At 35.3% G+C, this 20,388-nt stretch overlaps 1 protein-coding gene across 10 annotated transcripts in view; it reads right to left on the reverse strand.

Moving 5' to 3' along the window:
- LOC142410263 (carnitine O-palmitoyltransferase 1, liver isoform-like) overlaps positions 1 to 20,388 on the reverse strand; it is a 65,375-nt gene that overhangs the window by 3,351 nt on the left and 41,636 nt on the right. For 7 of the 10 annotated variants that reach the window (XM_075502451.1, XM_075502445.1, XM_075502449.1 and 4 more), the window contains 2 exons: positions 19,081 to 19,173; positions 16,040 to 17,559 (listed from right to left, as the gene is read on the reverse strand). In XM_075502451.1, coding sequence (XP_075358566.1) covers positions 17,473 to 17,559; positions 19,081 to 19,173 — 180 coding nt within the window. In that variant the 3' untranslated portion in view covers positions 16,040 to 17,472. Of the gene's footprint in view, positions 1 to 949; positions 1,053 to 1,646; positions 1,722 to 1,997; positions 2,040 to 2,374; positions 2,467 to 16,039; positions 17,560 to 18,149; positions 18,317 to 19,080; positions 19,174 to 20,388 lie in introns of those variants that run through there. The other 3 variants (XM_075502453.1, XR_012775890.1, XM_075502452.1) reach the window with 3 other exon arrangements.

Below are 20,388 nucleotides of genomic sequence, written 5' to 3' on the forward strand. Positions count from 1 at the left end.
GCTTTCATCAGTGACAAACAAGATTTATTATGCTCTACAAGATGCCATCTACAGCAGTGAAAGGAGTGCTGAGACACCGACAATCCCATCAGCTGAACTACAGACAAGCATCTGATTTGAAAACTAGTTGTTGCATATTGACAGCAAAAACTGCTGTGGCTTTGACTGGTTGCATGTGGCAAAGCTCTAATTCTAATTAGATCAACATCTTGTACAATCCTGAAATGATATGAATGATAGAAAAAGAGTTCTGGAAAGTTCCATACAAGTAGCACAAAGCGATTAATATAGCCTTGAAGCATCAGCAGTAGAATAAGACTTTTCATTATCACTTTAAAACTTACAAAAAATAACATACATATTAATTAAATTATTGCCCAGATTGTGCAGTTTGATATACACACAGAAATTAGCCCACATATTATTCTTTATTCCACTAATAAAATCAGTCTCCAAATGTAGAAGCAACCTGCTTCTCACTAGTGCAGGGTTCAGTGTCGCTGCCAGGAGAGCCAACTTTGTATTGCTGCATGGGTCAACCAGAAAGACTAACACAGACAACTGCAGAAGATCTGTCAATGAGAATAATAATTTGGATAGTTATAATTTGTTTTCCTTTAACTACTATCTGACTGTGGGATACAATACATTTTCCTTTCAAGTGAAAAAATTTTCTGAAATTAAATTTAGGTTTGAATACTTCCTTCCAAGAATAAAAATTATCATACAGTTAACACATCACTAGTTTTAATCCAAAGTATCAGAAGGAAAGAAATCCCTAAATTTCTTTATGTAAGAATAATACAGAGGCAACACTTAGCTTTATTTAGGTTAAAAATAATATATTTCAAATACTGTAACTAGTGGAAAAAACCAATACTGCTATATTTTTCATACATGAAGCTGATACTAATGTGTACAGTATTTTTTTTCTTTTTTTTTTTTTTACCTTAATGGCTTTAAATCGCTCAGTTTCATGAAGTTGATTGTTGTAACAATTATTGCAGTTGCAGTTGTTGCAAAAATCACCATTGGCAAAGCAATCACAATATCTATGATTAACATGTAAAATAACATAAGAAATGAAAAGATTAACTGGTTTATGTGTAAATTTTTAAATTTAAATTCTACTTCTAGGCAGAATGTTCAGTTTCCACTCATGAAAAATGTTCCTTCCTCTGTAATTTAATCACATTCAAACCTAGACAAAGAGCTTCTCTCTTTCAATTTTACATTTTGTAAAATACACCCAGTCTATCAATGAATCAAACTTTAATTATTGTGTGTACATCTCTATGCATATTATGTATGTATGAGAGCAGCAGCAATACAGAGAAATTATATTTCAGTATACAGCATTTACATTCTACATAGGATTTTCCAGATAGGCTCTGAACAATTCTTCTAGCTTCTCTTTTTATTTTTCATACTTTGGATTATATGCAGTCATCTACACCTCTGCACCAAATTCTGAGCTTGTGTGACACTAGTTTACATCAACTGTGGATCATTTTAACTGAGTATCAGATGAGTAATTTTTGACACATATGTACTATTCATTTTAAAGCACACCTTTCTTGTATGTTTGTCCTTTCATCTATACACTTTTATTAGCATTTATTAAATGTTGATAAACTATTACTTACAATTTAAGACACTGAGATTTTGTGCAGCTACATGGTTTCTTAGACTTTGTAACCCCTGAACCAAACCCCTGTAAGCTAGAGAGGTTGAAAAAGGAAAAAAAAATTAGAAAAAAATATACAAATACAACTACAATGAAAACTAATTATTCCACAGTTTTGAAACAATAAATACCAATCATTTTTTTTTCACCAATATTGGTGCTACTTAACAAGTGTGGCTTCACAGGGTGCATGAGAAAAAGAATAAGCAACCTGTAACCTCCCTCTATTCACCAGCTGTCACTACTTGGGACAGGCCTGCCCTTAGTCATACAACCTGGTAATGGCTGTGCAACTGCAAAGCTCTCTCACCTTTCACACTGGGGTTGCATCTGCCTCCTATTTAAAAATGATCTGCAATTAAATATTATTAAAAGAATTCCATTAGTGTTGGAAATACAGGCTAAACACATGCTAATTAGATTTGGAAACACATCAATTAACTTAGAAAATTAAATGTTTTTCAGGCAAATGGACAGCACTATTGCACTGATCCTAAGAAAAACCTGAAACCATGATACATAGTCTTGACCGCCAGCAACTGGCATCATGACTACACAAAGCATTCTTACAGAACTGTATTTTTGTTACAAGAGAGAAGTAGCTATTCAACATGAAAATGTCTAGGAGTCATTGTCAGTTTAAAAGTCAAAAGTTGTCATGGATGTAAGATGTTTCACGCATCTTACCCCTCTGAGGTAATTTTCACTGGCCCATGCAGATTTGATTCCAGACGGAATGTGGCAGTGCTAGCTACTGGTTGTAAGGGTCCATTTTCAAACTGTTCAAGATAAAATGCATATATCCTGTTCATGATAACTTTTTAAAAAATACTCTTGTAAGTTAAGAGAGAAAAAGTAACACAAAGAAAATGCTTTAGGGATAATTCGATTGCCAAGGTTACTGATAAAACTTATGGAAGTAAACAGTCACAAAAACAGCATGCATCTCCTCTTGGAAACCATTCAGTATGTCAGGAATCCTGTTTCTCCCAATGCAGAGAACCAAAAAGAGCTTTCAGTGCTGCATTGTTGGTGCACTACTTTCAATTTACTGACAATTCTAGGTTCAGTCGCTTTTAATTCCAGTAGTCAATTGAAACTGGCTAGTGACTTGATGATTTACATTATGTTCAGCTGCAACATCACATCTAATTGGTTGAAGACTAAGCAAAATTTTAAAAAAAGAATCAGCTCACAGGCCAAGAAAACACACTGCAGATCTGTTGTCTCTTCAGACATATGATTAATAAGGGCCTGGCTATGCAGAGAGACAAGGGAAAAAACAATTAGGATTACACTGATATTACTGGTAATGGAGGGACAGTGAATAATTGTAAATCAACTGTTATTTTAACAGGTGATTAATCTAGCTGACCATAAAGAAGAGGAAAATTCATATATTTAAAGCAAGAGAAGAAATCCAGGAAACAACTAATTTGTGATCAAGATAGAGAAGAATTACAAGCCTGTCTACATCACTGCTCCAGAATGTTTAGTCACCAATTTTCAGATATACCACTTTTAGAGATGAAAGACTCCCTAGGTCATTGTTCGATCTGGCCCTTTGTTTTTTTCTTCCCTCTTTTATAATAGTGTCTGCTATCCACAAACCATTTGCTGTGTTTGTACCAACATCACATTCACTTCACACAAATCAAAAGTTAACAATTAAAAATTTGCAGTGATTTTTGCTACCAGCTCTGTTGGCAGTAACACACGAGAAGCCAAACATCTGCAAAGATTTTTAGTCTTCTGTTCAATTTTCATCAACAACAACAACAAAAAAAAATCGACAAAAGTTATAAAGACTTAATGACTTTTAAATCCTAATCAAGAGAAAAGAGTGTAAAAACTACCGGAAGTAGTTTTAATATTCCCCTTCTTCTGGTAAAAGTCAATGTACTTTCCTTCACCCGAAGAGAGTCTTAAAATGGTTCTCAGAAATAACATAATCCATACAATACCAAATTCTAGGTTTCAAAACTGGAATAAATGTATTTTTCTTACAGAAAACTGCATTTTTAATTCTGGTATTACTTCTAGAAAATGTTGAAATCAGAAACCTTTATATGCAGAAAGTATACTGAGTGCAGAATTAATCTCTCCAAACTAGCTAAACTGCCTTTAGAAAATGCATACAATTGTTACTTCCCAACAGAGATTTAACAATCCATTTTAAGAAAAGGAAAAAGAGCACGTATTTTACTTAACAAGTTTAAAGGATAAAGCTTCTTTACCTCTTGTTCATTCAGAACTAGTTCACCTGGAACAGGCAAAAACTGCGCCAGTACAGCTGTTTCAGGGTTGTCCACATCTGAAAAGAAGACATTTGCCTGAAGACAGCACAACTACTCACAGTGTATAAAGTTTCATTTATGCATAAATATTTTTTTAATTAAGCATACAGGCAAACTGGTATCTTCAACTTCTTTTGTTAATAAAAAAAATTACCTGAGGCTGTCTGTCCTCTGTTAGCACTTTCTCCTACAATTTAGTTTTGAATCCAAACTTACTCTACAATAAATAGTGTCAATGAAGGACCTAGAAGTTTTCTCTCCAGAAATGTTTTTCTCATTGAAAAAAAACAAGAATAAAAACTTGACCACATAAAAATACCCCTGACAGAAGAACCCATCACCAATTTGTCAGATAGGAGAATAGGATGTTTTTACTCTATGACATCAAGTACGTTTAAATTCAAATGCCATAGACTTAAAATATTTTGATAAAATAAGAAAAGTGTCAGAAACAATTAAATATATTTATCCTGACTTCTTATTTTACAAATTTCCAAAGTTCTGGGAGAGCATCTGGAACAGAGATGTTTAGCTTATGAAAAAAATTACTAAAAAACCCATAGCCATAAGAGTAAGTCTTTGGGTAAGTCCTGGTGAAGAACTGCATGTAAGTACATGAGCATCCTGGCCTATGCAGAAAAAGCAAACATTAGTCATAGCAAGATTACAAGATGATTCTTATACCCGTACTTACTTCCTTCCCATCTAAAGAAAGAAAAAAATAATGGAAGCCAAAAGACAGCTTAATTCAAAAGTTGAAGAGATTAGTCCCTAGAAACTTTTAGATATAATTTCTGGACGTAATTCTTTTACTTCCTGTGAAGATGAGTAAAACAGAAGGAAGCTCAAGCAAATAAAACTAAAAAACATATGCCAGCACACTCCTCCTCAGCTTTTTCTTCCCTAACATTACAGCAAATGAATGAGAGTTTGAATTTCATACAGGAACATGACCTTTAACTTGAATGTGCCTGGTTTACTTTTCTGATAGCTTCTGACAAATATAAGTAAACAGGCTCCATACCCGAGGCATCTGCTGAGATGCTCACACTCAGCACCTATTGATATTGAGAGCAATATCTGTGCTTGTATGGTGCCTAATACTAAAATGCTTTGTTTTCACATTGCCATCAAAATGCACCACTGTAATAAAATTATAATAATAAATAATGAAATAGATCTTGTTAATAATGTTTTTGAGGAAGCTATATTTAGGTAAAGAAATATTTATTTAAATTAAAACTAAACTACACTCAAATACTTTGTTGCTGCTCAGATGAAAACGTGTTACTCCATCTAAATAGCATTAACTTTAGGACCTCAGAAACCACTTTCTTTAAAAACCGATGGCATTTCAAGTTCACATAATTATGTAAATATTAGTGAGAGATTCAGAATCCCAAGGCTGAAGTATAACCATAGCCCTCAATGCTGCTCTTCATTTATAGAGAAACAGTGACACTTGGTGGCAAGCTAGGGTAAATGCAAATGTATGCAGGTGCTTATGCTAAATGCGCTTTATATGGAAAGTAATCTCTATATTAAAAACTTTCAATAAATTCAACATATTCATTACATAATTCTTATTACACTGAAGCGCCTAGCAATTTTTCAGTTATAAAATAAAGTAAAATAATAACTTGTGATAGCTACATCAGCTTTGGCTCGTCTCCCACTGTTGCTGCTTAAGAACATAAACACATGCAGTTGCACATTAACAATCGATTATATACTATCTGACAGGCTAGAGATAATTTTCACTTTTATTGTACCTGATTGAAGATAATTATGTTGGTTGTGATACTCAGGAATTAGATGAAGTGGTTTCAGTTCTTGTGTGCCACAAGTGTTTATACAGAGTATTTGAGTACCTCCTTCCAACTGGCAGATAACCTGGAATGAATAACTAATGATTAGCTTTCATCTAAGAAACTGTAATTCTAAGCATATAGATATAAAGGTTTCCATACCTGTGGTATACCAGGTACCACCTGTCTTATATAAAGCTTCATAATCACAGACTGGAATCTCTCAAACAAATGGATCATTATGCATTAAGATGTTTACTTTTTGACCCTTAATTTTAATTTATTTTTGGAAGCAGCTATTGAGATCTAACACTGTAGCTCCTCAATCTAGGTAATATGGATTCCTGGTTCTCTAAATTGCTCCATGGGGCTTTGTAGAGCATATTCTAGCTATTTACTAGTGTGCTGGCTTCAGATTCAGTTCCCTAACCAGAACATGCCATTGTAATTGTTCATGTTTCATTTAATTTATTTAGCTGTGATTTTAAATCAAGACTTTTCCTTTGGATTAAGTAATCTTCACATTGGTTTTTTTTCCAGCTGTTAAATAGAAAAGAATATGTTTTATATATATATATATATAACTTTATATATATACTTTTTATATATATATTTGTGTACACACTTATACATTTCTGTACTTACTTATATATATTAGTGTACTTATATATAAGTACACTATAACTAGATAAAATTTAGACTGTGAGTCCAAGGAAGGGATTGTCTTATTATTCTTGATACACCACTTACTAAGTGGGACTTCTTGATGCTAGCATGCTACAAATAAGTAAGTTAATTTTCTCTAGCATATAATTTTGCTATCAATTACAGGATATAATTACCACAGGATTGGAATAATTTCTGTGTGAACATCTGGATTCCTCCACTACACTGTGCAATGCTAATAACTTGCAACCAGACTCGTCAACATTTGAACTCTGAAAAATTGCTCTGTCTTGGTGATTCTCGATAACATTACTAACTGCCTCTCTTACCTCAGCCTGAAATATAAAGTTTTAAATCTTAACAGGCATGCTTTAAAATCTACTTTAAATTCCAGCAAATACAATAAATTAAAAAAATTTATCTGCATAAATCATATATTTTAAAGCAAGGATTGTATTCAAATGTAATACCAAGAATAGTTAATTTACTTGTCAATGGCAGAATTATTTTTGCTTATATTTCAAGTAAAAATATTCCTGAAGAATAACCATGAACAGTAATATACTTCACAGTAACAATGATGTTCAGTGTCTCCAACATCACAAAGCATCAACCGATCTCTAAACTGCCTTGGAGAAGTTAGGCAACAGTCACAGCAAATTATGCAAAACAAGAATTAATCTTGAATTATATAACTTTACTGAGGAACATTGGGATTTAGTCTAAGTGAGAAGTAATCACCTGAGACTGGACTGCAAATTCAGTTATACCTATAAATCAGATTGTTCCAAAATGAACTTTTGTTACGGTGATCAACTACTGTGTGTCATGGCATACCATCACAGATGTGGTGCCACCTGCATTTGTTGAAAACCAATTTATCACCTATCTTGCCAATCCATTAACTTATTACAGTGTCATCTTCACAAAAGTCACACTTACAGATGAAGCCTTGCCCCTCTCAGTACACACTTTAAAACACCAAATGGACAACCTTGAAAAACCTGGCCACAAAATTCCAGTAATTTTCAGAAATCTCCTTTTCATGAAATACCTGAATTCCTATAGTTTGTCTTGCACATATCTCAGAAATTATATTTGAAAAACTCAAGCATTTTAAGAGAATAATTAAATTGCAAAGAATATCTCTCCATAGGACGGAATGCTAATATGAAAGCCAGATTTTCATCCTCAGCTCTGTTCCTTTATACACACTGCACATGTGATACAGGCTCAAATACTAATCAGCTGCCCAAGGGTATTTGGTGGAGTCCCACTAGGCAGTTTGTGTTCAAGTGGCCTTAGAAGCCCCCTCCCCAGCTGGCCTGAACTGGAACCAGAATGTGCAAGTGGCAGACAGGAGCCAACTAGACTTGAGGAATGGAAACAGGCGAAAAATCCAGATGCTATCCTTCCTTCCTCCACAATGTAGCAGTATAGGAAATCTACAGAGCAACATTTTTCTTTCCTCTCTTTTGTGAATAGATCAGATAGGACAGTGTTTGAAAGAACCTTTTACCCTCTAGCACTTAAATAAATCCCACTTTAGACATTCAACACTTGGACAGATTCTTCCAATAATAACAAAATCTTACATGCATACTTACTATTTCATCATAGACAGAAGCACTAGTCTGAGGTAAGCCACAGATATCACTGGAAGATTCTAGTACATAAAATAAAGCACATTTTGTTTACAAAAAAGATCAGTGTTTTATACATCAGTAAAAGAGATTTTGATGTCATTACAGCATTACATTCTTGTGAAAGAAATATTTAATATTCTTTTGTAACAGACTTGCTGGAAAAAACAGACTTCAGTCTGGGTCTTTTTGACGTCTTTAAAAGGTTTATCGTGCCCATTTGGTAAAATTCATTTAGCTTCAGGATAAACCACCTTGTAAGATCAAATCTAGCAGTCAGTTTAACCCTGAGCAGGACTGTGAACAGGTTATGGGCAGAACACATCAAACAACTGCTCACGAGCTTACTATCATGAGCAGTGTCAGTGCAAACCACCTAACTTTCATAACTGGTGGTCAAACTTCAAAATGAAATTAAAACACTGTTCAACTCAATAAAAATAAAAATTGTGCTGCAAGAAAGAATATCTTCTTCACAGTCCCCTGAAGGAATGGTGAGGTGGTATGAGAGGAAGGGAAAATCACAAGTAAGACTGAACTACATGGTTGAAGCAACATTAACATACACGAACAAACAGTGGTCCATTCTCCCTTCAAATATTCTTAGTTATATTAACATTATGAGAAAAGGCTCATACTGCAATTTGCCAAATCCAGAAATTAATATATTTAGCTATTTAAATCCTTCCCTAAGCTTACAAGAGGAGACAAAAAAAAAAAAAAAAGCAGCTCTCAATCACTTGGGGCACTTACCATTTAAGCAATTGGTCAAGTTTTGTAACTGCATAGTATTGTTTTGGATTCCTTTAAATTGATCATGACAAATACATTTATTCTCACCTGCAACTGGAGGTATGAATGATCTGAACACCTGAAGAAAACAATGTTTTATTTATAACTATTTTATGCATTAAATGACTCATTTTTAGAAAGCCAAATGAATAAACAAAAAACTGTCTTAAAGTGACCTTGAAAATTGGAAGTTATTTACATTTTCATGACATAATTAAGCACATAAATGCTGCGACCTATTCAGCATTACCGGATACTATTATATACCTTGAATATTATTTCTGCTTTTTCTGCTCGACATATAGTTATGGTTCAGATCTAACACATTTACAATATAATAGCATCATACTTAATACCTACATTTCTGTTTTCAAAACCAAACCAAATGAACAGAAAATGGGACAAAGACAGAAACCAGCTATTTTCTAGTTTCAAATTAGAATTGAGATTGTTCGAACTAGCCAAGTTGCTCTCTACCTCCGTGTGCTGTGCTTCCTCTTAATATAGACAGCAGTTTAGGAGGGTAAGCAAGCAGCGTAGAAACAACCAATCAGCTTGCTTTATTTCAATAAAATTATTTACAACCTGATTAGAATTTTGTTCTAATACCTTCAAGAAAAATGGCAGATTAAGGAAACATGCAGATGTAGTGTGATAAACTGTAAGGATACTAGGAAGAGAGCTGGTCAGAAAGATTTTTTCTAAGTCTTATTTTTAGCTCCTTGTACAGAGACTAACAAATTTTCATTATCTTCAACTCTACTTTGAAGAAAGCAACTGTTATGCCTTAATCACATCTTTATTGTCTACAGGCTTCACCAGTCTTTTGAATCTTATTAAAAGTTCAAAAGATTGAACGTCTCAATTATTAAAGAACTACTGATAATATCGAGCATGTGTGTAAACACCCTTCCAAGCCAGAGATATGTTTAAACTATAACCATAACCTGAAATCAGAAGGAAAATCAAAACACGTAAGGTAACTGTCACAGTAGACCTCAAGCATCTCAGGATGAAACGCCACTGGGAAACACATTGGGCTGGGTAGTGTCAGCAATTACTTCTGTGATAGGTTTCCTACACAGACAGGCCCGCAGCTGTGACCTGGCTTCAGCCTGGCACTTTGGTGGGATACTGCAAGGGAAAAATCAGACCTCGTTTTCAACCAAGTGATTTTTGTGAGTTTTGGGGTTTTTTTAAATGCTTTTGATTTTTGAATCTGAGAACAGGACTCTTTGTCAAAATATTTACATGGAAAAAAAAGTCAGCTGGTATGCTTAATTATTTCAAGATAGCTTCTCAGAGGAAACCTCAGTGCCCCTCTAGAAGCAGCCACAGTGCAAACTTAAAATTTGGAGGTGTCTTCAGATGATATTGTACAGCCATAAACAAAGATGCAAGGACACGTAAGCATTCTACACATGAATAGCCTTCATTAAGCAGATGGATTTGGTCCTGTGAGCATCACAAGAAGCTTTATGCTGTGTACATTTCTAGATAGTAATTGATCCAACATAGAAAATGTAACTTCAAACTATACAGAAAAACTGCCAAGCGTGGTAAGCAATGAGAAACCCCCCTCTCTTACAAAACTACATTCTCCATAAATATTTAACAATACAGGCTATGGTTTACTACTGCAAATAAATTAATTTTTAACTCATTTAGACTATAAATTTTAAGATGTCAAGTGTGTCACCTGTGGAACTAAAGAACAAAAGTTAATATCCTATCTGTACTTTGTACAATTATCTAATAGTTGCTAATACAGACGGTAACATATAAAACTAAAGTGGGCATATTTATGACATGGTTAAGATTTTTTTAACGAGCAAAATAACTCCCCAGCCATTTAAAAATATGGCTCATAACATGGACAAAAAAGGACAGCAGTCAGAACCATATGTTCACATTGCATGCTATTTCTGGCAATATAAAGCAGAAATTTATTTCTGTATTTACTACTAAGTTTGTTTTAGTATAAAATTTATGACATAACTTTAAACATTATGTGGCTCCCATATAAGTTTTAATCTGGCAATTCCCCACATTTAAGTCACAAATAAGCATGAATATATAAAAATTCTTATTCTGCTTAATCTTACTGGTATCATTCTGACATTTTGATTGACTGTTCCTTCTTGAGAGAAAATGGTTGACGTTGGAACACTGCAATTTTTATGCTGCATCGCTACAGAAGAAAGGAACTGGACACCATTTGAAGGCAGATAATGCATATGTTCAGCTTCCTCTGGAAGATTTAATTCCTTGTATTTTTCAAGATCTTCATCATCACAGCTGTTGTTTCCATATGGATGTACTTCAACTTTTACTGTTGTGTTTTGATTTTCAATGGTAAGTGGATACTTGAAGTGATCTAACAAAGTCTCTCCCACATTTACAGTACATAAACGATTATCTTGACTAGACAGCAATCCTTCTTCAATGGGATTATTAATTACTGCAGTTTCCAGATTAAAGTTTTCAGAACTAACAGGACTATTTTGACTAAATATTTCAGGTACAATTCCACTGTCTATTACTGATCTTACATCAAGCAATATCTGATTCTCCATAGTCATGGACAGACTCTCAACTGGCTCATATTTATTTTTTCCATTGAAGATAATTAAATTTTCTATTTCAGTATTCTTCTGAATAGTTTTTCTATCTAGAAGTGAATGAAATAGTCTTAACCAAACAACATGTATATATAATACTGAAGATTAACCCAATTAACATGTAACTGTGAAATTTAAAAACAAAATGCTGGAAGAGGTTGTTGGAGTTTTGAATCTAGCTTTCAGAAAATACAGGCCACCATGCCAACACAAACGAGCTGCTTTTACCATAAGAACATATTCTTTGTAACTTTTAAACACATTAACAGCATTCAAACTTAAATCAGAATTTTGCTACTTGGCATTAGTAGTAAAAAAAAAATCAAATTTGACATAGTACACTTAGGCAGCTATAATTACACTGTTTTAAGTTTGTGTCAGTAAGTAGCACATTAAGACCAAACGTCATCTGTACTCCCCATGTCACTATCACCAGTTATAGACAACACAAGCCAAAGCACCTCTACCCAGAGTATCACAAGGTCACCGTTAAAAAGCATAGGCCAAGATGCACCTGCACTGTCATCACTACTATTTCTTGATTTCGACTAAGGCAATATGGGGAGGGTTTAGCTACCCATGTCCCCCTGACTGGACTGGGATACAGCAGCCCTCTGAAGCCTCAAGTCTCTCTGACCCATATGCGCCAACCGCCACCAGCTCTGGGACATCCATGGGGTAGGGCATGGTAGGAGATCAGCCCTGCCCAGAAGCTCCGGCTGCCCTCCCCCCTCACCACCACGCTGGTTTCCAGGGCAGAAAGGAAAGGGACAGGCCCCACCTCCACTCCATGACCTCAGCAGAGGGCATGTCTCTTCCCCTTCCCTCAAGCAATTCACCTTCCCTCATCGCTGGCGCCGCCCTTCAGTGAGTGGGGAGTGACGACCACGCGCCAGACCGTTAATGGCGGGCTGGGCATGCGCCAGAGCACCGCCTCCAGCCTGCCCTGCCCTGCCCTGCCCTGCCCCCCCCCCCCGCCAGCGCGGGCGAGTCTCGCACTCCGCAGAGGCAGCAGCGCGCGTACGCAGCGCCTGTGAATTAGATTGGGTGTTTTGAGGGATTTTTTGTTTGTTTTGTATTTAAAGCATAATTTCCCTTGAAAATTATCTTGCATTACAAGGAATCAAAGATTAACCAGGACCCTACTACTGAGTAAGAGGTTATTTGTTATAATCCATGTACAAGAGTGCTACTCAGCACTGGTAAGGCCACACCTGCAGTACTGTGTCCAGTTCCGGGCTCCCCAATACGAGGGAGACATGGACATACTCGTGAGGGTCCAACAAAGGGCCATGAAGATGATTAAGGGAATTGTCATCTCCTACAAGGAAAGCCTGAGAGAGCTGGAACTGTTTAGCCTAGAGATATAAAGTGGAAGGGAAAGTAGGGTGCAAAGAAGATGGAGCCAGGCTCTCTTCTGTGGCACCCAGTAACAGGACAAGAGGCAATGGGCGCAAACTGAAACACAGGAGTTTCCCCCTGAACATCAGGAAACACTTTTTCACTGTGTGGGTGACCGAGCACAGGCACACATTGCCCAGGGAGGTTGTAGACTCTACACCCTTGGAGATATTCAAAAAGCCATCTGGACATGGTCCTGGGCAACCATCTGGTTGGAACCAGATGACCTCCAGCAGTCCCTTCCAACCTCAACCATTCTGTGATTCTGTGAAATAGCTGGCTTCCAGCTTCTGCTCTTAGAGCCCTTTCTACAACTCACTATGTAATTCTTGGAATTGTCACCCTGGTGCCATAAAGATTTCAGAGTTTAGAAAACACTCCAACCCTACCAGGCCACTACCTATGGTTATTTAAGATAAAAAATGGTTTCCTTGAAAGCAGAAATTGAACCTGAACTTTTCATTTTATATATTGTCTTCATTTTTAGAAATTTCATGTATTAAAAAAACACAGCAACTAAAAACACACACAAAAAAATTTTAAGCTGCCTTTCATCTCCCTTTCACAGAGGGGAAAAAACCCTAAAAAATAAATCAGTATTTTCTGTGCCTAGAAAGTTTCCATACAGCATTTCTGTTCAGATTGATTAATTTACAACTTCAGTATCCACCCTTGGTAGGAAATGTTTGAAATACAACCAGGAACTAAGAGTATCTAAGAGATGAAATGTGAAATTGAAATCACTGTGTTCTTTCATATAGCGAAGGCTGCAACATCCAGAAAAGCAGCAAGCTAAACGACTGTGAAAATGGTCTCTCACACAAAACTATTTGGTGGGGTTTTGTTGTTGTTTGGTGTTTGTTGGTTTTTTTTTTTTTCCTTAATTAAACAGCAATTAAAAAACCAGCACATGAACCTTTAAAGGGTAAAAAAAAAATCCTCTTCAACTGTCTCAAAGTAGTCCCCAGTTTTAATGCCATTTCAAAGGAGTTTTCAGGTACTGGAAAACTTCAGATAAAGCAAATAACATTTTAAGAATGTTAAATTTCTGTGCCTGAATTAGTTCTCCACTGCTTTCCATTCATATTCTATGGATTATTCACTGAAAAGATCAAACCAGTGCTATCCACTAGCTTGCAGATGGACTGTTTCACAGAAACATTCCACAGTTATTTGGATCTCATGAAAAAACTCATCTAAAGTAAGACCTGTGTTGTTTCTTCTTTCTACTGAACCTGAAAAAGAAAAATTGTTCATTAACACATTCCCTATTAACTAGCAAGACATGTATAAATCACCACTAAAATAAACTGAATAGTCTGCTACTACCATTCCTAACTGGATTTAATAGCAATGATTTCACAAGTCCAGAAACAGCAGCAAGGGATCTCGGAAGAAGATACAAAAGATACTAAACATTGTACTAAGTAGTGGTAATTGTGAAATTTTATTTTATTTTTTGAAGTCACAGAAGAGCGTAGAAAATAGAGACAAAGTGTTGGATATAAATAACTAACCATAGATGTAGAGTAATTGAACAGATAAAAAAATCCCTAGCTTAAATTAATATATTTTATACACGAAAACAATTGGTACAAAGGCTGAATTAGAACTATGATTTTCAAGGTCAGGCACATACTTCCTTAGTCCCTCAAAAACCCCAACCCTTAAAAGAATATTTAGTTTGGAATGGTGTTAATCCTGGACAACAGTAGCCTCTAAATGCACTTAATGCTATCCTAATTTCTGGCATGAAATAGCCAAAATAAATTTGGAAAATGCACATTTGAGGTATTCCACCAATTCCACACTACTATTTAATAAACAGATCAATTTATTATCATCCAACCTGACTTTTACCACCTACTGAGCCCTAACTTTGAGCTCTTAAATCACTAATTGAGAATAAGTGATTCAAGGTTTTAGTAACAAATTAATATTTTCTGGAATATGAACATTCTACTTTATTATAAAGTACACTGTACTAGAAGGTTCATTCAAATCTAGGTAATTTCAGTTACATTCCTACAGCTTTTGAGCAAAAAAGCAAGCAGTTTTACTGTATGTACACAATATTGAACATCAAGATTTAAATTAATTATTTATTAATAACCTACATTCACCGTGGATTTCTAAGATTTACATCCAAAAAGCATATTTTATTTACATGCTGTTGACATTTTAAAGAAAATGAAATAAAATCTTACCTGTTTAGGAATTATGATCTATTCCAAATTAAAAAAAGATACATTTAACACCACAAAATTTTTAAAACATTTACAATAAAAAACAGCTTTCTGTGCCAATTATACTTACTCTCCAAGAATGTAAAGTTGCATTGATAACTGCACTAACTACAATTAGACTTGAAACATTTAAAACCTGAGAGTCAAATCTAAACTTTTTTTTTTTTTTTTTTAAAGAAAATCCTACAAGCTAATATGCTCTAATGTTAATTTAAGCACAGATTGGGCAGTGGTCAAAAAAAAAAAAAAAAAACAAACCACAGTGCATTACTTCTCCTGCTCCAAAAGAATAGATCACTATAAAATTGTTGCAGTAGTTTGATAAATGCCAGGCCTGCCAGCCGCAGTATTTATTTTAAAATTTATTAATAAAATTAAAATTTAAATTTATTATTATAAAAAAAGGCTTATTTTAAAGTGTCCTTTCCCACACATTATACCTAATCAAATAATGAGCGTCTTTGGCCAATTCCTGTGAGGGTTCCTACATTTATGTAAGCGTGCATTTGCTTAAATATGCATCTGGGATCTTTGAGGTTTCCCACCTCAAACATACATATACAGGTGTTTCAATAGCTAGATCAGAGTAAAAAAAAAACAAACCAAAATATGAAGAGGCACAGAAAGTTAGAAATACTGGCCAGAAAACATTCAAAGTCTAATAAGAAGGTTTGTATCAACCCCAAAGGCCTTTTAATATCAGCATAGCTCTGGAGCAGCATTCACTGTATTACTAAACGCCATGTACCTTACATTTAAAAACAAACAAACAAAACCCCAAAATGTTGCACTAACAGGTACACTTTACTGCACTGCAGGATGTAAAAAGTAATGACACCTATAAAGCCTGGGGAAGAGAAGCATCGCCACAAAGTTACTCCATTTTGTAGTAGCCATTTTATTTCTGCACTTGGAAAAACATTATGCTCCTTTTTGAGTGAAATAGCTTTCCCCTGCCTCCTTGTATCCTTCCGAAACTGCTTGACCAAGAGCATCTCCCAGGAGGGGTTTGAGAAGGCCAGGATTTTCCCATTCTGGAGCGATTTTCCATGGTTTTAATAGTTTACCCTTCTCATGCAGATGGTTGGCAACGTAGTAGTGGTCCTTCCAGGCTGAAAGCAGGCAAACTGCAATTGATCAGCCTCTACAGGCAGCCTTGCTTCATAGACTATCCAACAGGTTGCATTTAACTAAATTGACATTCCCTGGGACCCAGAAACTCTTATATCAAATGACCACCAATACCATTCACCAAAATAAACACAAGTATCTGTAGCTTTCAAACAAAGTTACTCCTGCATTTCATAGGCAAATGATCTTTGCCATTTAAGATGGGAGCATTTCGTTAGAGCTTTAAACCTAACTGCACCATATGGCAACATATTCAAGTCTACTTATGCCACATCAACCTAACAATTTGAAAACTAGATCTGCATTACTACTCCTTCACCTCCTATACCACTAAGACAATGTAAAACCAAATCCCAACTCCCAGCATAAGCTTTTTTCCGGGGTTTAGGATCTTTCTTTTTCTAAGGCACTTGCATGAACAAGCACACAGGTCCATTTATTTATACAGAAATAAAATCAATGATGGGGCAAACATGCTTGTGAGTAATAAGAAAAATGTGATAGCTGCTAATTAGGCGACACGTTTTACTATGCAATGTAGCACTACCCAATGTGGGGTTTTTTTCCCAAAAAACAAAGAATTTCTACAACTTGGTATGTTACGGTGGGTTATATCAGGGATTTTTTATGTTTTACAGAAATTACCTTTAAAAAAACAAAACAAAAAAAACCAATGAAGGTAAACAGCCACAAGTTTTGTCATTCATTGACATAAAGGAGCAGATCCATTGAAGAACATTCTGCTATTAATACATAGCAAATCGAACTTTTCGTAGTATTTGAGTTTAAGACCATGTGTTTTATCCCTTTGATTCTGGAATACAAGTAGACTAATTTTAAGTAAAAAAAAAAGAGCAAGTATATAAAAATTAAGAGAAAACTGCAGGAGTTAGAATATACATGACTTCATGCAATGATACTGTACATCATCCCTAGAAACATACAAGACTTCCAAACATACAAAACATAAAAGTCATCCTTTGTGGAAATAAACTCTTCCAAACTACTGGGAAAAAAAAAAAAGAAATATTTGATACACTGCTAAGGTTTTCATAGGTGATCAAGAAGATGTTGACTCAGTTTCTTTGCCAGCTACTGTTTGACAAACCTTGCTCTCATTCACTGTTCAGAAGAGTTCTCATCCCAACAACAGGAGATTGCTTGGCACCAATAAGGCAAATCACTTGGTACAGTTTTTACTAAGGTTAAATAAACCCATGATGTCAACCATTGCTTTTTGGATGTTTTTTCCAAAACGATGAGAATCCTTTAAAAACAAACAAACAAAAAACAAAACCCAAGACTTTTACTGTCAATCAACAGTTATCTTCTGGCAAAAGAAGAAAGCTTTTAACATTTTGTGATTTTGGAGCTTACAGAATTAGGGCATGTATTTTACCATAAAATGGGGAATTTAAACCACAAAAATTTTAATGCTATACAAATTAACCCAGGTTTACTATTACTGACTAATGAGTTCTTCATTATGCATTTACTTTCCTACAGACAGAACTGAGATAATCTTTTGAAATCAGATGCATCTATAGCTTTGTTACTTTAAAAAAGCGGGGTTTCAGCATTTTTTTTTTTAATACAAGATTTTGCAAAAGCTACTTTTCAGAAAACAAAAGAATGTTCAGAAAGTGTATGACTAATGACCTAGGAGTACCGAAAGAGCAGAAAAACATTCTGTATTTGAGTTCCTATCAGAATCCTGAATTGTTTGCCATTGAAAAATTACATAAAGAGTTGAAAATTAAAATCACAATTATCTAAGTGGAAACAAGCTATGAACTTGTTCTATTTATTCTAAGTATCAGGTGAATGGTACAAGGAAGAAATTAAGATTACAAATATAAATTATTAGCTACATTACAGGACCTACTACAAAGACCTTACTAATACCAAGGCCATGCACATGAAATGCTGCCTTTTCTGTATGGACCTTTGACTTGACTAATAAGTAAAAAATACAGGGAAATTTAAAGTACAAGCTAACAGGCATCTGAAGAACAATTTGAACTCTGAAAAAACAAAGTTGTGTTTCCTAATCTTTAATGATTAACCAAAGGCACCAAGATCTCTCGGACAAGTTAAGGTCAAAAGAGGAAAACTAGTTCAACTATGTAATCCTGAACAAACTCAGCATATTTATTAAAGTCATAAAAATCTAAAGGGAAAGGATGAATTGAAGCTTACTCAAAGCAGGCCTCCACAATAGCAGGATATTGAATAGATGACATTTACTACATTATGGGTGTTATTCTAATAAATATAGGTGTTATTCTAATAAATTTATTATTCTAATAAATTTTTTATTAATTATCTTTCTCAAGTACAGATTACAACTTATGGGCCAGCTTCTTTCAGTGTTATTTAAACCAAGAAGATTTAAAGAATAGGGAGCATACATTTTACTGTCTTTACAACTGCAGCCAGAGACAAATCAAAGCAAAACTGTAAAAACAAAAACCAGGAGACACCCATCTTACTCTTTATGGGACAGATATGAGTCATTTTACACAAGTTCCAGGGAACTAAACATGTGTAAAGACAACCTTGGGCCACATGCTTTCTTTATGCTTGAAAGGGTAAGTGAAATAGAATATGGTTTCCTTGGTTCATAAAATCTATAGAAGTGGAGACAAACAGTACATGTTGAGAAAGGAAAAAACACAGAACAGTATGTTGCAAGTCCTAGTAAATTTTTTCAGGCAATGAGTAGAACAGTTTTATAAGCAGATATCAGAACAGATTTATTAAACCATAGGAAAGGACTGACCCTTACCGTCTCAGAACAAGATATTTTGCTGGAGACATGGAAATGGATGGAATTTTCACCCAAGATAATATAAGAAACACCATAACCATCATCAGCCACCTAGGGGAAGAAAGAACAGAAAAACAAGTCCTAAACTTTTTCTTTTTCCTTCCATTCCTAAATTATCTTATACATAATTACACAATTCTTACTGTGCAGTTTTTAAAATCAGTTGCAATTTCTCCTCAAGCAAAAATTAAGCTTCCACATTTAGTGTGCCATTCTGAAGACTGAGTCCACTTAAGGAAACAGTTCTAGTCTCATCTGAAGTGCATGGATTTAACATTTTCTGAATATATGTCTGTAATATCTCCCAGCTTTAGTATTTTGAAATAGAATACTTGTTCAAAGATCTTCTCCTATCAAGGTCTGGTCCTAGGCAGCTATACAGCTTCAGTGCTTAAGTAGAAAGGAATAAAATAGTTCAGTTGTATACCTAAACATCCTGTTTCATGGGATCACTCTGCAGAAGTAAACAAATACAGTATATAAATATGGAGCATACAAGCCTTGTATTATGAAAACTTGCCCAAAGGCAAAGTCATCCGACTCTACAGAAAAGATATGATTCTGAACACCCATATCATGAGCAGAGCTCTGGTCCTATTTCAACATTAGCAGCATTAACTGTCCCAAGTTTCAGTCTGATGTTAAATTTAAAGTATGCCTAGTAAATACAGACTATCCTGCTGCCACCCTTCTTCCTCTCTTTCCTAACTCAAAGGATCACAATCTTCAAGCTCTTTGCTGCCGCTTGTCGTGTTCTAACCCCAGTCAGCAACTAAGCACCATGCTGCTGCTTGCTCACCCTCCCCCCTCCCAGTGGGACGGGGGAGAGAACTGGAAAAGCACAAGTAAGACAACCCATGGGCTGAGATAAGAACAGTTTAATAATTGAAATATAATAATAATAATAATAATGAAAAGGAAAATAATGAGAGAGGGGAACAAAACCCAGGGAAAAACAAAAAAAAAACAAGGGATGCAACCACTCACCACCCGCCAACCGATGCCCAGCCAGTCCCTGAGCAGCAATTGCTGCTCCCTGGCCAACTCCCCCCAGTTTCTATACTGAGCATGACATCATATGAATAGCCCTTTGGCCAGTTTGGATCAACTATCTTGGCTGTGCCCTCTCCCAGCTTCTTGTGCACCTGGCAGAGCATGGGAAGCTGAAAGGTCCTTGACCAGTGTAAGCATTACTTAGCAACAACTAAAACATCAGCGTGTTATCAACATTATTCTCATCCTAAATCCAAAACACAGCACCATATC

This window comes from Mycteria americana, chromosome 5 (genome assembly GCF_035582795.1).
Source record: "Mycteria americana isolate JAX WOST 10 ecotype Jacksonville Zoo and Gardens chromosome 5, USCA_MyAme_1.0, whole genome shotgun sequence".
NCBI lineage: Eukaryota > Metazoa > Chordata > Aves > Ciconiiformes > Ciconiidae > Mycteria > Mycteria americana.